The sequence below is a fragment of the Mustela nigripes genome, chromosome 13, assembly GCF_022355385.1.
Source record: "Mustela nigripes isolate SB6536 chromosome 13, MUSNIG.SB6536, whole genome shotgun sequence".
Lineage (NCBI taxonomy): Eukaryota > Metazoa > Chordata > Mammalia > Carnivora > Mustelidae > Mustela > Mustela nigripes.
In genome coordinates this window covers 130,348,662-130,363,320 of record NC_081569.1, presented here as the reverse complement: position 1 = coordinate 130,363,320, position 14,659 = coordinate 130,348,662, and the positions used below count along the sequence as shown (strand labels likewise).

The 14,659-nt window shown below is 57.0% G+C and overlaps 1 protein-coding gene across 6 annotated transcripts in view; it reads right to left on the bottom strand.

Annotated features, from left to right (window-relative positions):
- Window positions 1-14,659, bottom strand: part of RPS6KL1 (ribosomal protein S6 kinase like 1) — a 21,063-nt gene extending 6,404 nt beyond the window's left edge. For 4 of the 6 annotated variants that reach the window (XR_009399199.1, XM_059373731.1, XM_059373733.1 and 1 more), the window contains exons 1-9: window positions 14,534-14,659; window positions 12,886-13,173; window positions 11,924-12,048; window positions 10,978-11,070; window positions 3,446-3,493; window positions 2,933-3,065; window positions 1,563-2,171; window positions 1,094-1,183; window positions 870-952 (exon numbers count right to left, since the gene is read on the bottom strand). Coding sequence is in view for 5 of the 6 variants with exons in the window: in XM_059373731.1 (XP_059229714.1) it covers window positions 870-952; window positions 1,094-1,183; window positions 1,563-2,171; window positions 2,933-3,065; window positions 3,446-3,493; window positions 10,978-11,070; window positions 11,924-12,048; window positions 12,886-13,150 (1,446 nt within the window). In the remaining variant the exon portion in view is untranslated. The remainder of the gene's footprint in view (window positions 1-869; window positions 953-1,093; window positions 1,184-1,562; window positions 2,172-2,932; window positions 3,066-3,445; window positions 3,494-10,977; window positions 11,071-11,923; window positions 12,049-12,885; window positions 13,174-14,533) is intronic. The other 2 variants (XM_059373734.1, XM_059373732.1) reach the window with 2 other exon arrangements.

Here is a 14,659-nt window from a genome sequence, read left to right as displayed (position 1 = left end):
AGGGCTCCCTGGCTCCAAGCCTGCCAGATGCATCCATCTTGGGTTGCATTCAGGGCAGGCATCTGTCAGGAACAATACCGGAACTTGTCTCCTTATGGAAAGAAAATCTCCACAGCAGACCATGGAGTTCCACTGTCAGGGCCAAGGCAGGAGCTCCCTGTGCTCCAGAACCCTGCAGTCCTGGAGCACGGAGAGGACTCTAGGGAGTCAGGCAGAGCTGCAAGATGCAACCAGGAGGAAGGCCAGGAGCCCTGGGCTAGAGAGGCAGTGGGAGGCGGAGGGGAGAGAACCCCAGCCTTGGGGCTCTCAGAGACTCTTTAGCAGACACACTTCATCCACTCCCGCCATTTCCTGCTCAGCTGTAGTCTGGCCTTGCCTTTGCTGCTTGGCCTAACCAGCCCCCGTGTGATGCTGTGCTCACAGAGAAGCACGGAGGCAGAGCCCGCTGTCCTTCGGCCAAAACTGGACCTTATAGCCCAGACGGGCATGGGTGGGAGGAATGATGCCGTGGCCTTCCAGGGATGAAGGGTTGTGTCCAATCCCAGCCTCCCTCCAGAACACCCAGGTGTTCTCCGGAAACCCTCCCTGACTATCCCAACTCAACTCTCATTTACCTAAGTTGACGACCGTCCCACTAGCTCTAGCTGCTAGGGTGGCAGGTGCGCCCAGTGTGCCCGTGACCTGGGCGGGAGCGGCTTCCCAGGGCTCTCAGGGCCTGTGGGGGCAGCTATGGGGGACGGGGAGGGAGAACAGCCAGGTCTTGGAAAACCAGGTACCCTCAGCCCCGACCCTGGCTGGCTGGACAAAACTGAGTCCATCCTGCAGTCGGGGACACCCCCCAGGGCCCCACCCCCGGCCCAGCTACTCACGGTTCCCGTCAGCATTTCATAGAGCAGAGACCCGAAGCTCCACCAGTCACAGGCTTCCGTCAGCTCAGAAATGCCCCCCACCTCTGTGGCAATAAGAACACACGTGTCCCAGCCTCACCCAAGAGGGCTGGTCTCTCTACCCGGCCTCCCCAGACACCGCCCCTTCCCTCTGCCGGCTCCGCCCACGGCTCCACCCACAGAGGCAGCCCCTCCTCCCCTCTTGCCTGGGGCGCTGTAGAGATTGTCCACCGCCTCCCTGCAGTAGTGGGGCTCCACCTCGGACCACTGGCCAAAATACGTGAGCCGGATGTGACCTTCTCAGCCAGCGTGCGTAGGGAGGACAAAGGGGAAGAAAACTTGTGTTTAGTCGTCCTGGAGCAGGTGGCATGGGGAAGGGGGACTCCAGGGCTTCCCCCGACAGGCTCCAAGCAGGAGCCAGTGGCTGCACTGGGCAGAGCCTCCCTAGGTCCCCTAAGGCCCAGGGACAACCGATATTCCTAGGAGCCGCTGCCCGGGACTCAGGCTCAACCTTGGCTGACTAGACTCGGCGGGGTCCCGTAGGAAGAGGCCGGGGGTCGGCAGGGGAAGCAGACGGCCTCAGAGGTCCCTGGGACTTTGAGGACCTCTCCTCCTCAGTCTGGGGGTGGGGTGAGGACAACCTGATCCCTCCTCCTCCTTGGCCTGGGCGCCTACCTGCCTGGTCCAAGAGCAGGTTCCGGGGGTTGAGGTCTCGGCACAGCACCCCCTGCTGGTGCAGCGCCTCCAGGGCCAGCAGGGTCTCCGCCGCCCACTGCTTCACCTGCTCCTCCTTCACTCTCCAGGCGCCCCAGCCTGACCCTGGGCGGGCCCTAGCCGCTAAGGGGCGGCTCGGACTCCTGCCTCGGCCACAGGCCCCCAGCACCCGGACGGCCCCCTGATGAACCCAAGGGAGCCCCCAAGAGGGCCTCACGTCCGAGCTCTGGCCAGGTCGCCGCCTGGCTTGGAGGTGCAGGCGGCCACTTGGGGCCTTCGGAAAGTCCGAGGGGCGGGAAGTATGGGTCCTGGCAGAGGGGTCGCCTTCAGCCTCGCTCTGGGGCATGACGGGCGGGGCCTCCCTGGCTGGGGGAAGTCTCCGGGAAGTCCGTGGAGGCTCCAGAAGGATTCTGTCCTGCAGGCAGGTGGGTTCCCGGGGAAGCAGTGCTGGGGTCTGGAGGCTGAGGGGTGGGGTGAGTGGAGCCTTCATCCTCTCTGGGCTGGAGCCAGATCTGCCCCCAGACTGTTGGGGCTGCTCCTGGGAGAGCAGGTGCGACCAGAGAGTGCCTCCTGGGCCGTGTAGAGGAGCAGGGAGCATGGGGACAGGGGAGAAGAAGAGCATGGACCCAGGTCCCCAACTCCTGCCTCCCCACTATCCACCATGGTCCTCACCTGTGCCCCTCCCTCACCAGCCCTGAACGCCCTCTGTTCTCCCTCTGGCTCACCCAGAGGGGACCCGGCGTCACAAGTTGGCACAAAATTGGCGCATAACCCCAAGGGAATTGTGAATTATTATTCCTACCCTTGGTTTTTGTGGTAGGTTCACCCGTGCTCAAAATATTATAATTTTTTTTTACTTTTTAGGGAGAACAGTAGGATGAAATTTAACCAAGTAAAACAGGCCAGGCATGGCCCTGCAGTGACTCTATATCATGGCCCAAGGATATGTCCCTCATTTTAAAAAAAACAAAACAAAACAAAACCCACTGTGCTTGGGGTGATGGGTTCCACGGCCCCACTGCTGTCCTCACTACCTAGGAACCACCGTCCTGTGTGGCCACTCCAGAGAATGGGCGTCGACTGGAAAAATGAAAAGAGCCCAAACTGGAGGAAATGGTGACACAGGGGACATCTGCGTCAACGCCCTCTCCCAGCCCAGGACATGAAATTCCTCCTCAAGATGTTGCCTGCGCCAGCCGGGTCCCGCCGTCCTCCCCCAGGAAACCCAGGTCCGCTGCCCGGCACCGTGCCTCTAGCGCATTACCCCCTCCTCGTGCTTGGCGTTTCCCGGGGATGAACGAGGCCATGCCCCAGCCCCGAGGTCCCCTCACCTGGCACGTGCTCCAGCTGCAGGAAGATGGAGTCCTCACTCATGAAGTAGCGGAGCAGCTTGGTCATGTAGGGGACACCGTGCGGGATGATGGTCAGTCGCTCCCGGTTCGCCACAGGACACCTGGACAGGCTCTGGGGAGAGGGCAGGCGGGTCAGCGCGGCCCAGACCAGACGGAGCCCTGCGAGGGGACGTCCTAGCCTGGCTTTAGGGGCGAACAGATGATGGAAGTTAGAAGCCACCCCGGGGAGCAACCGCCTCCCTCCAGTTCCTGACCTGGGCCTCACCCCTGCTCCCACCATGGAATCCAGGCCCTCCACCCTCCAAAACAAGGAAGAGACAGTACGTGTGTCTGTCTGGGAGGCAGGGGACATGCTCAGCTTTTAGATTTGGAGAGAGCCTGGTCTCCAGATACTGGTTCTGGGCAGGAGGCTCCTCAGAGGGGTAGGCGTTTCCAAGAGCGGTGAGAAGCCCCGGGGGAATGCAGGATGGCAGGGGACTAAGTGGCACCTGCCTTTACCACGAAGGTCCCTCCGGTCACTGGGTCCTGGACCAGCTGCACCTGCCAAGGTCCAGGAGGCACCAGTCAAGGCACAGGCTAGTTCCTGGGGCTCCAGGGCCCAAGCCCCAGCCCCCCATTTCCTCCACCGAGGCCAACTCACTCCCAGGCAGGGAGGAGGGCAGGCTGCAGTGGGGTGGAGTGTGCTCCTGGCCCCCCACTGAGCTGACATCAACCCTGCCCTGCTCACCCCCCCTTCGTTAGACCTGCGGCATTAGCTCTGGTGCCAGCCCTCCGGTCAGGCTGGGAGCCCGATCACAGGGTCTAACTTCCTGTCTCCCCACTCGGCTGGGAGCAATGTGAGAGCAGTGACTCCCCTGTCCAGCTCTGTATTCCCAGAGTCCTGCATGAAGCAGGGAGACCCCTCACCCGGGTGTGGTGCATCGTCCCTCCTGCCGGGTTTGAGGGTGTCCTGACTGGGGGGACCTCAGAGTCAGTCACCTGTTCTGATCTCTGACAGGTGAAGCATCTAAGGCTCTGAGAGTGTGGCCCAAGGTCACTCATGGGCTGGGCTGTGCCTGGGCACACACAGGCTTGGCACGCTCATTTGGGTCCCTTCCCCTGCCTGCTCCTCCTCTTTTTTAAAATAATCTTTCCCTCTGGAGGCGTCTTTGGAGAACAGCCCCCTTCTGTTGCTTTTGGTCCAAGGCAGCAATATGCCAATGGCTGGGTCGGAGCCTTGTCTGGAGTTGGGCCCTTGACCCATCTCTGTGGTGAGCAGGGGTGGACCCCAGCCACAGGAGGGAGCAGGAGCATGCCGGGACAGGAAGGATGAAGATCTGGCTGGGGGAGGGGCATGTGGGGGCAAGCCCAGCACCCTGATGGCGTGCCTCCTTGGCTGGCTGCCTGCCCTGGAGGCACCCCCCCTTGGTGGCAAATGGGCCCCCCGTTCCCCCGAAGCCAGGCCACTGGGCAGTCACAAAGGCTGCATCCTAGGATTGGGGTGGGAAAGGGGCACTGTGTTTAAAACCTGGGCAAGTGAATTGATTTTCTCATCTACCAAACAGGAATTATAAATGCACACCTTCCCTCATTACTGGTTTGTTGAAGCCATACATAGAAAGGCCCTTTGTGGGGCGCCTGGGTGGCTCAGTGGGTTAAGCTGCTGCCTTCGGCTCAGGTCATGATCTCAGGGTCCTGGGATCGAGCCCTGCATCAGGCTCTCTGCTCGGCAGGGAGCCTAATTCCCTCTCTCTCTCTGCCTGCCTCTCTGCCTACTTGTGATCTCTTTCTGCCAAATAAATAAGTAAAATCTTAAAAAAAAAAAAAAAGAAAAGAAAGGCCCTTTGTCAACCCACAGAATGGGAGAAGATACTTGCAAATGACACTACAAAGGGCTGATACCTAAGATCTATGAAGAACTCCTCAAACTCAACACACACAAAACAGATAATCACTTTGAAAAATGGGCAGAAGACACAAGCAGACACTTCTCCAAAGAAGACATACAAATGGCTAACAGACACATGAAACAATGTTCATCATCATTAGCCATCAGGGAGATTCAAATCAAAACCACACTGAGATACCACCTTACACCAGTCAGACTAGCAAAGATTAACAAGGCAGGAAACAACGTGTGTTGGAGAGGATGTGGAGAAAGGGGAACCCTCCTACACTGTTGGTGGGAACGCAAGTTGGTGCAGCCACTTCAGAAAACAATGTGATGATTCCTCAAGATATTAAAAATAGAGCTTCCCTATGACCCGGCAATTGCACTACTGGGTATTTACCCCAAAGATACAGATGCAGTGAAAAGAAGGGCCATCTGTACCCCAATGTTCATAGCAGCAATGGCCACAATCACCAAACTGTGGAAAGAGCCAAGATGCCCTCAACACACGAATGGATAAAGAAGATGTGGTCCATATATACAATGGAGTATTACGCAGCCATCAGAAAGGATGAATACCCAACTTTTGTATGAACATGGATGGGACTGGAGGAGATGATGCTAAGAGAAATAAGTCAAGCAGAGAAAGTCAATTACCATATGGTTTCACTTGCTTGTGGAGCATAAGGAATAACACAGAGGACATTAGGAGAAGGAAAGGAAAAATGAATTGGGGGAATGAGAGAGGCAGACGAACCATGAGAGACTGTGGACTCCGAGAAACAAACTGAGGGTTCTGGAGGGGAGGAGGGTGGGGGGATGGGTGAGCCAGGTGGTGGGTATTAAGGAGGGCACGGATGGCACGGAGCACTGGGTGTGGTGCATAAACAATGAATCCTGAAACACTGCATCAAGAACTAATGATGTACTGTATGGGGACTAACAACACAATTTAAAAAAAAAAAAAAGGCCCTTTGTGGGCATCTCTCTGGGTGGCTCAACCAGTTAAGTGTCTGCCTTCAACTCAGGTCATGATCCCAGAGTCCTGGGGTTCAGTCCCTCGTCAGGCTCCCCCTGCTTCTCCCTCTCCCTCAGCCTGCTACTCCCCCTGCTTATGTTCTCTCTCATTCACTTTCTGTCAAATAAATAAATAAAATCTTAAAAAAAAAATAAATAAAGTCCCTTTGTTCCTATAAAGGCCAGGAGAAGGCCAGTTACCACATTGGACAAACAAACTGCCTCTCTGAACCTTGTTCAACTTCAAAATGGGGTCACGGCCGTACCTCCCTTAGGTCAGTAGGGGGAACCTCTTCCAGCAGACAAGTCTAACGGTGGCCTGCCCCTGCCTTGCCACATGTCCTCTCTCAATAATCTGTAGTGACTGTTCCTAACATTGTCGTAAGGAAGTCCCATGCTGGTAACAGAGCACTTACCCTGCACTAAATGCTTAATATAGATTACTTAATTTTAGCCCCACAGCCCTACAAGGTGTCATTAGTGACCCATTTTATTGATGAAGTCCAGGTTCAGAGAGATAATGTTACCTACAGTCCCACTGCTAAAAAGGAGGTAGAGGCAGGATCTGAATGCAGACAGGGCTGATCCCAGAGCTCTGGAGACCTAACTACAAGTGGGGCACAGCCGGGTGACCATGGCAACTGCCCTCCCCTCGGGGCCTCAACGCGCTCCCCAGTCAGTGTCCTTCCTGAGGCAGCAGTGACACCTGCCTTCTGACCACTAGAGGGCTCTCCTCTAACAGCCAGAGATGGAACCCAGCCTGGTCCCAGCTCCTTGACCAAATTTGGGCAACGTTTGAAAAAGCAAGAAAGAAAATTCTGGGGTCATTTAGGAGAATCGAGTTTCCCACAAATACTGACACTCTGGATAATTCCCCGCTATCCCTTGCCAAATGGGATTCCCTACCACCTTGTCCTGGCCAAGGTCCTCTCAGAGAGAGTCCAAAAAACCAGCGGTGAAGGCTGGGGAAACCAGATTTAAAACTTGATCAGTATACCGGAACATGTTTAATTATATATATACACACATATATACATAAGTATACATATATATTTTTTAAAGATATTTATTTATTTATTTGACAGAGATCACAAGTAGGCAGAGAAAGAGGAGGAAGCAGGCTCCCCGCCGAGCAGAGAGCCCGATGCGGGTCTCAATTCCAGGACCCCGAGATCATGACCTGAGCCAAAGACAGAGGCCTCAACCCACTGAGCCACCCAGGCTCCCCATATATATATATATATATTTTTTAAATACACACGCGCATGCGTACACACAGACCCCTATCTATTTAGAAAGAATTAGACTGGGTGACTCAGTGGGTTAAGCCTCTGCCTTCAGCTCAGGTCATGATCTCAGGGTCCTGGGATCGAGCCCCGCATCGGGCTCTCCACTCAGCAGGGAGCCTGCTTCCTCCTCTCTCTCTACCTGTCTCTCTGCCTACTTGTGATCTCTCTGTCCAATAAATAAATAAAAATCTTAAAAAAAAAAAAGAATTAGACCAAAACATTAATAGCACTTATCTTAGAGCTAGGTAGGATGGTGTGGAATATATATACTGTTTTAAATTCCTCTCTCTTTCATATATGAAAAGTGGAGGGGCATTTTCCCCTTCAAGTAAGCAAACAAAAAAATCCTTCTCTTTTGCTCAGTGCTATGGGGGACAGAGCACTAGCTATCCACTTTACCGTATGAACCTCCATTTCATTCTCTATAACACAGACCATTATTAAAATGCAGCATTGGGGGCGCCTGGGTGGCTCAGCGGGTTAAAGCCTCTGCCTTAGGCTCAGGTCATGATCCCAGAGTTCTGGGATCGAGCCCCGCATCGGGCTCTGCTCAGCGGGGAGCCTGCTTCCTGTTCTCTCTCTCTCTCTCTCTCTGCCTGTCTCTCTGCCTACTTGTGATTTCTGTCAAATAAATAAATAAAATCTTAAAAAATAAAATAAAATAAAACAAAATAAAATGCAGCATTGCCCCAGGGCACCTGGGGGTGCTCAGTGAGTTAAGCATCTGCCTTCGGCTCAGGTCATAATCACGGGGTCCTGGGATCGAGCCCTGCATTGGGTTTCCTGCTCAGCGGGGAGCCTGCTTGGGTCCCTCTTCCCATCCCTGCGTGGGCGCGCGCTCTCTCTCAAATAAATAAATCAATCTTGAAAAAAATAAAATGCAGCACTGTCCAATAGAGCATGAAAGAAACAGGGATCTGCACAGTCCAACAGAGAAACCACGAACTGTACGAAAAGCTATCAAGCCCTTAAAACGTGGTTGGTGTGAATGAGAAGCAGAATATTCAATTTTAACTAATTTTCACTTCAATAGTCTTATGTGGCTAATGACTAGTGGACCGGGCTGCACCACAGTCTAGTGCTCTCTCCCTGGGGCAACTGGAGGGTTTAATGCAACAGTTTTGCAAATGAGAATGTGCCTTACTCATGTCAGATGAGTGTTGCTTTTTGGAAGGTAGAAGGTAGTTCTGGGCACCCCTTTTTCACCTTTTCATAAAGGGATTTTCTTTTTTTAAGATACCCACTGAGATCTTGGGACGCAGAACACTGAAAACTTCAGTGAAACACAGCAACCCTTTCTTTGAAAATGCCCGAAGTATCATAATCCCAGGAGGGCTCTCTCTCATGGAGCAACCAAGTCCAGAAGTTCCAAACAGATTCTCTGACTCCAAGGCCCACTGGCGCCTGGGACGGGTACCCAGGGGGAAGGGCAGGGACAGGAGCAAACCCGAGGACCGGTGTCCCATTAAAACCAGCAGCGCGCCTCCCCCCCCCCCTCCCCCCGGCTCGACCCCTTGCTGCCCTTGCTCGACCCCTTGCTGCCAGCATTTCCAGATCTTCCAATTTTGCAGGAGAAGCAGGCTATCTGGACTTCTATGTGAAACCTGCCAATTTTCAAATGTTGGTAAGGAATGATAATTTTTAAAAAACACCCCTGTATTTGAGCCAAAATAACAAGAAGTGACTTGGATGGCCTTTTTCTTCCCCATGCCTGGGTTCTACATGAGGCTCAGCAAACACGTGGTGATATCTCTCAGGCCCCCCATGCTCCCGGAGAGCAAACCCCTGGGTATTCTAGCCAGAGACCTATCCAGTCCCGGCCCCCCCATACCCCTCACAGTTCCCAGCAACCCCCTCTCCCTGCTAGTACCTCCTTAGCCCCTAGGCATCCCTCTCCAGACCAGTTCACCTAACAACTGGGCCTGGGTGAGGGGGGAACTCCAGGCTTCCTGAGCAGGCCCTTGGCCCCGCTCTGCACCCACCCCTCCACCCCCCCCACCCTCCCACCCCCGGGGGCTGCTGGCCTGTGCTGCCCCCTCCTGCCAGGATCTGCCCCTGCAGCACATTCAGGCTTGGCTGCAAGGATCTGGGCCCCAGAGGGGCCCTAACTTCTCTCCTAATTTGGGGACCGTGGTGTTCCTGACTTGGAAATGCCCCTGGAAAGGGAAGCAGGACCTCAGGAGGAGGTGTGCTGGGTGCCCCAGAAAGGGTAAGGGTAAGGAAAGAAAGACAATCTTAAAACAGAATGGTTGGGCTTGGCCTTAATGTGTGCTTTCCATACACACAGGCCTCGGAATATTGGATTCTGAAAATGCTTTGCATATGCGTGTCCCGGGGTCAGACAGATTCGGGAAATTCTATCACAGGCCTCCTTCTCGGAAACGCACGGTATACATTTGCATCCCCAAACCTCGGCAAACTCCGATTATTAAAAAAACAAAGTCGGGTCACTGTAACTCCCCGTAACCCACACCGGTTGGACCTGGAAGCCCCCTGTCCACACCACCTATCAGTTCAGCAGGATCCCAGGTAAGGAAAAGGTGGCGGCTGTCTCCTCCTGGCGGGTCTGCGGGAGCCGCTGTGTTTGGCCGGGGCCCGCACAGCCCAGTGAGTGCCGTTGGAGGGAAGGCAGATGGAAGCCGGCCGGCCCTTGGCTGACAGACTGGGGCCCGTTCCAGACACCCAGGGAAGCAGCTGGAGCGCGGCTGGGGGACGGGAAGCCTGCACGCCTCCCCGCCCGCCCTGGTCGCTAGCATTTAGAACCATCAAACACGTATCAAATGTTTCAGCGTGTGCCAGGCCTTTCCCAAAAATTATTTCATTTTAGTTCCCACATGCCCCCTTGCGGGGGAGGACTCTTACCCGGCTTACAGATGAGGAAACCAACCGGGAGGTGAAGGGGTTTGCTGCGGCCACACTGGGCATGCAGCAGGCGGCCTCTATGGGCTCCCAGGCCCGGCAAAATCCCCCAAGGCGTGTTTAAATTACACACTGCCTGGGCTCAGCCCTGGAAATTCTGACTCAACGGGCCCGGGGTGGGGCCCAGACATCTCTTTTTAGGAAGCTCCCCCAGGTGATGCCGATGAACAGCCAGTCTGCGAACCCCATAGCAACTGAGTAGCAACAATTCAGGTGTGGCCTGGGTTGGGGCAGAGGGCAACCGAGTACTGGCTCAGATCTCATCTGACCCAAATGTCTGGCCTTCTGGTTCTCCAGCTCTGATGAGTGTCCCACGTTCAGGATGGAATGTCGGCTCCTATCCCCCTGCCTGCCCCACAGGAGGGGAAAAGGCCTCAGGCAGGGTCAGGATGAGGGTGGGCAGGGGAAGGGCAGGGGATGGGCAGAACTGTTGAGGCCCGTCTGGGCGCCGGGACCCTCTGCAGGACAGGCCTTAGGAGAGGAGTGTAAAATTCCACCACAGGAACTCCTCAGCCATACTCGGGGAGCGGGGGGCGGGCGGGGGATCTCCAGCAGGCCTGCAGCCCTGGGGTGCACAGGGAGAGTGGGTGGGGGCCTGTGGAGAAGCAGAAGGGGAGTGAGCGGGGCAGAATGTGCTGGCGGGGGCGCCCTGGGCACTGCCTTGCTGGTTTCTGTCTTGAATCTCTGAGGGAGTGGCGCCCTGAGCTCCAGGCCATGGAAAAGGGGCTGTTGCCTTTTCTGCTCCCTTTTTCCTCTCCAGGACCTGATTGATGTGTGCTGGGGGGAGAGAAGGGTGGGGAGCCCTGGACACAGCTGCTCTCCTCCCCTGGGCCCCGCTGACCCCTTGCCAGCCCCTTCTCCCCACCCACCACCCCATCTGCCTACCCCGTCTCCTTCAGCACCAAAAGCGGGGCCGTCAGCTTACTCACCTTCTCGATGACCCCGACCACCCTGCAGCCCCTCAGCTGCTCCAGGGCAGAGCTCAGTGTGCGGATGGGCCGGAGCCTCAGCGTGCTGAAGCCCTGCAGAGGTGGGAGACAGACCCCAGACTCAGGGCCCAACCTTCCTCAGGCACCGCTTCCAGGCCAGGCCCTCCTCCAGCTGTCGTGTAGGAGGCATGAGGGGGCAGACCTGAGGTCCCTGGAGCCCAGGCCTCATAGGGAGGGAGAAGCTGGCCCTGACTGGCAACGGGCCCACCCTGGCCCCGGGTCACCACACCGCCCTCTACACTCACCCCCGCCCCCCCACTAACCCCCCTCCAAGACCCAGGGAGTCCTCTGCCTTCAGATCCCGTCTTAAAAGCCCCACCCAAAGGAGGCAGCCACTCCCAGGGGTGGGGAAATAACCCGGGGCCCATGTGGGTCTCAGGGAACATGGCATGTGGCCCAGGCACCTGCTTTGGGGGAAAGCAGCCTAATAAGATGCAGAAGAGAAAACACATTTCCAACACTGTGGTGCATTTCTCGAAAATCCCCGAGTGTAAGTGGACCCACGTGGTTCAAACCCATTCAAGGGTCAGCTGTGCTCCCTGAGGCCATTCAAACTTCACCAGACGGAGGAAACTTCGAGTGTGTACACATGGAGCTTGTGTACGAGCCATGCGTGAGAGTCTGGAGGTGTGTGTGTGTGTGTGTGTGTGTGTGCATGAGCCCTGTGTGGGGGTGAGACTGGCCGGGAGATGATTCACTAAGTGTCTGAAAATGAAGGAACTAGCTGGGTGTGGGAGATTGGGGGAGCCAGCAGGATAGCAGGGGGACAGCCCTGTCCCTGCACGCAGCCCAAGACAGGAGGTGACAGCCTTCTGGCCTGTGGGGAGGCGGAGCTCAGCTCTCTCCCCACAGAGCCCCCAGGCCTTTGGGGAGCGGGTCTCCTCACCGTGCCAGGGCTGGCTCCCCCACCCAGGGTCTTCTGCAGGTGGCAGGTGAAGATCTCCTCGGCCCGCCGTAGGTACTTGGTAATTTTCAGCTTCACAGCCTCACATCGCTCCTTGTTGGGGTCAACTGTGGGGTAAGGGGGTCACCAGGATCCACCCTAGCCCCAGAGGGCTGGGTGGATCCCGCCGCCTGCCCTCTGCTCTCCAGCAGAGAGGGCGCCTGCTTCCGAGGCTGGTCTGCAGACCATGCCCCGACTCGGCGCCCCAGCCCTCCTCCGGGTGGGAGACACACCCTGGGGGAAGGAGCAGAGTGGGGACTTCCGTGTCCATTTACAGAGAAGGAGACAGAAGCTCCCAGAAAACACCCCTCTGCCGTCTCTGACACCCAGTGTGAAACGGCCGGAGTGGGGCCTGGGACTGGAAGAGGAACGAATTCACTGGGCAGTCCGAAGCCCCGGAGGTGGGGGGCTCTGTGGCAGGGAGGTGGGACCCGTGAAGCAGGGCCTGACTCCTACTGACACCTACCCCCGACCCCCACTGCCCTCAGGGGCACCTGGCCTCAGGGCCAGCCTCTCCCCTGGAGAGACAGTGCCTCACTTTGCCCTGTACAGGCTGCACTCTCTTTCTCGGGAGCCCCAACGGTTCAAACCTCAGCTCTGCCAATGAGAGCTATGGAAACTGAAGCAAGTAATTTAACTGCCTGGTGCCTCAGTTTTCACATCTGGAAAATAGGAATAAAAGTAATTCCTCTATACGACATCGACAACGCATGGAGTTACTCGCATTACTGGGAGGGAAGCTCTTAGACCAGGGTCTGGCGTATAGGAACCGCTCACACAGGCCAGCGATTAGTACCGTTCTTCCCAGAGGCCCCACTCACTCAGCACAGACGGACGGAGGACAGACTGAGCCCCAAGCCGACCCTTCTGCAGTGGCTCCCGCCCCTGGCTGGTCTGGCCCTCACCATGCACGCCGCGCAGCAGCACGTCCACGCCATTCTGGTAGTGGTTGAAGGCGGCCTCATAGTCCTCACTGACATCACGTTCCAAGGCCAGCCGGATCTGCGTGGCGGCATCCACCAGGTAGTCACGTTTGGTCATGTCAGGGGCCCCAGGAGCCACCAGGTTGCGAATCTGCTCCAGGTACACGCGGGCCTGAGACCGAGCTCGAGAGCAAGGCTCAGGCTCCAGGCCAGGTCCCGGAGGGCACTCGCAGGCCACCAGGCTCATGGTTGCAGCCCTGTGCTGGTGACCTGAAATTTAAACAGACGCCCCAGGGAGGCCACGGCTGGGAACAACACCCCCATCTCTACCCTGCTTTCCTCCGCTGGATGGGAGACTAATGTTCACCTCCAGGGACTGGAGGGATGGAGCTGGTGCAGGAAACATCCCTTTACTGGGCACACCTTTTGTAAATGGTGATAATAGAATAAAAACATGCTTGGGGCTCCTCCTTTCAATTCAAATTCAGATCAACAGGTATTTCGTGAGCACTGGAGAGAGCTGAGGATATCTGTGATTCAGAACGTCCTTCCTGGGTTCTCACAGACTGGTGTCTCGCACATGGTAAACATATGTTGACCACATGCCAAGGCTGTTCCTCACACTGTTCCCTCCATCCTGCCTGTTCTCCTGGTCATACTCCTCCTACAGGAATCTTATTATCCTTCAGGGTTCAGCTCAGTGGCACCTCCCTCTGAACAGGAGAGTTTCCCTGCTTTATTTCTATTTCCTTTGGTGCCGAGGTCAGCAAGTGAGGACCCCACCCCAGAGAGCCTGGCAGAGCATTAGGCACAAGGCCTGGCCTTAAACCTGTGGGCAGATAAACTGATGGAGGGACAGATTCTGGACGGAGGTGGAGGAAGGAGGTCAGGGCCAACCCTGCCCCAGGGAGGCAGTGGCACTATCCTCTTGGCTGGCTGAGTAAACCTGGAGGCCACATGGCCTCCAAGGACCTGACAGCGGCTGCTCCCCAAGCAGTGTGACACAAGTGGCCAAAGGGAGAAGAGCAGTGGCTTCAGGAAAGGAAGGGACTCTGAGAGCGGCCAGCAGAGCTGCCTCCCCCACCCCAACCCAGCCTCAGTGGCACCTGTGCTCTCTAAGGCCCCATTGAGAAAGGCAGGGCCTGAACTTCCAAGACTAGGCCACCTCTGGCTCTGCGGAGAAAGGGACTCGATAGAGCAGGATGGGGTATGGGGCGGGGAGGGAAACCCATATCTGCAAGCGGGGAGCTGAACCCTGTCCAGGATGCGGCCAGGGGATGGAGGGAGAGATGCCGCACCCTCTTGCTCCGCCCAGCCCTCCCCCCACCCCGGGGACCAGCAGCTCTGAGGCCTGTGTAGGGGTGGGGTGGGGGTGGGGGTGCCAAGGCTGAGGGGCTGGGCTGCCCGAGTCAGGCCCACGGGCCACCCCGCGGGGCTGGCTGTCGCGGGACAGGGCTGCCGGGCGGCGCCTGGACACGGGAAGCGGAGCGCCCAGCCCGCGAGTCCCGGCACGCAAGGTGCGCCACCCCGCGCGGGCGAGACGGAGGAAAGCGTGCTGGGCGCGTGAGAGGAGGGGACGCCCTCGCCAGGAGGACCGGGCCCCGGAGGAGGGGCCGGGCAAACCCCGTACCTGCCCGAGCCAGGAGCTCGGTCCGCGCGGCCGGACCTACCCCTGCCGCCACTGCCCCTTCACTCGTGCGGGAGACTGTGCGGCACCCGCGCCGCCTTGCGCCCTGCGGCCGGGTGCGGGGGTCTG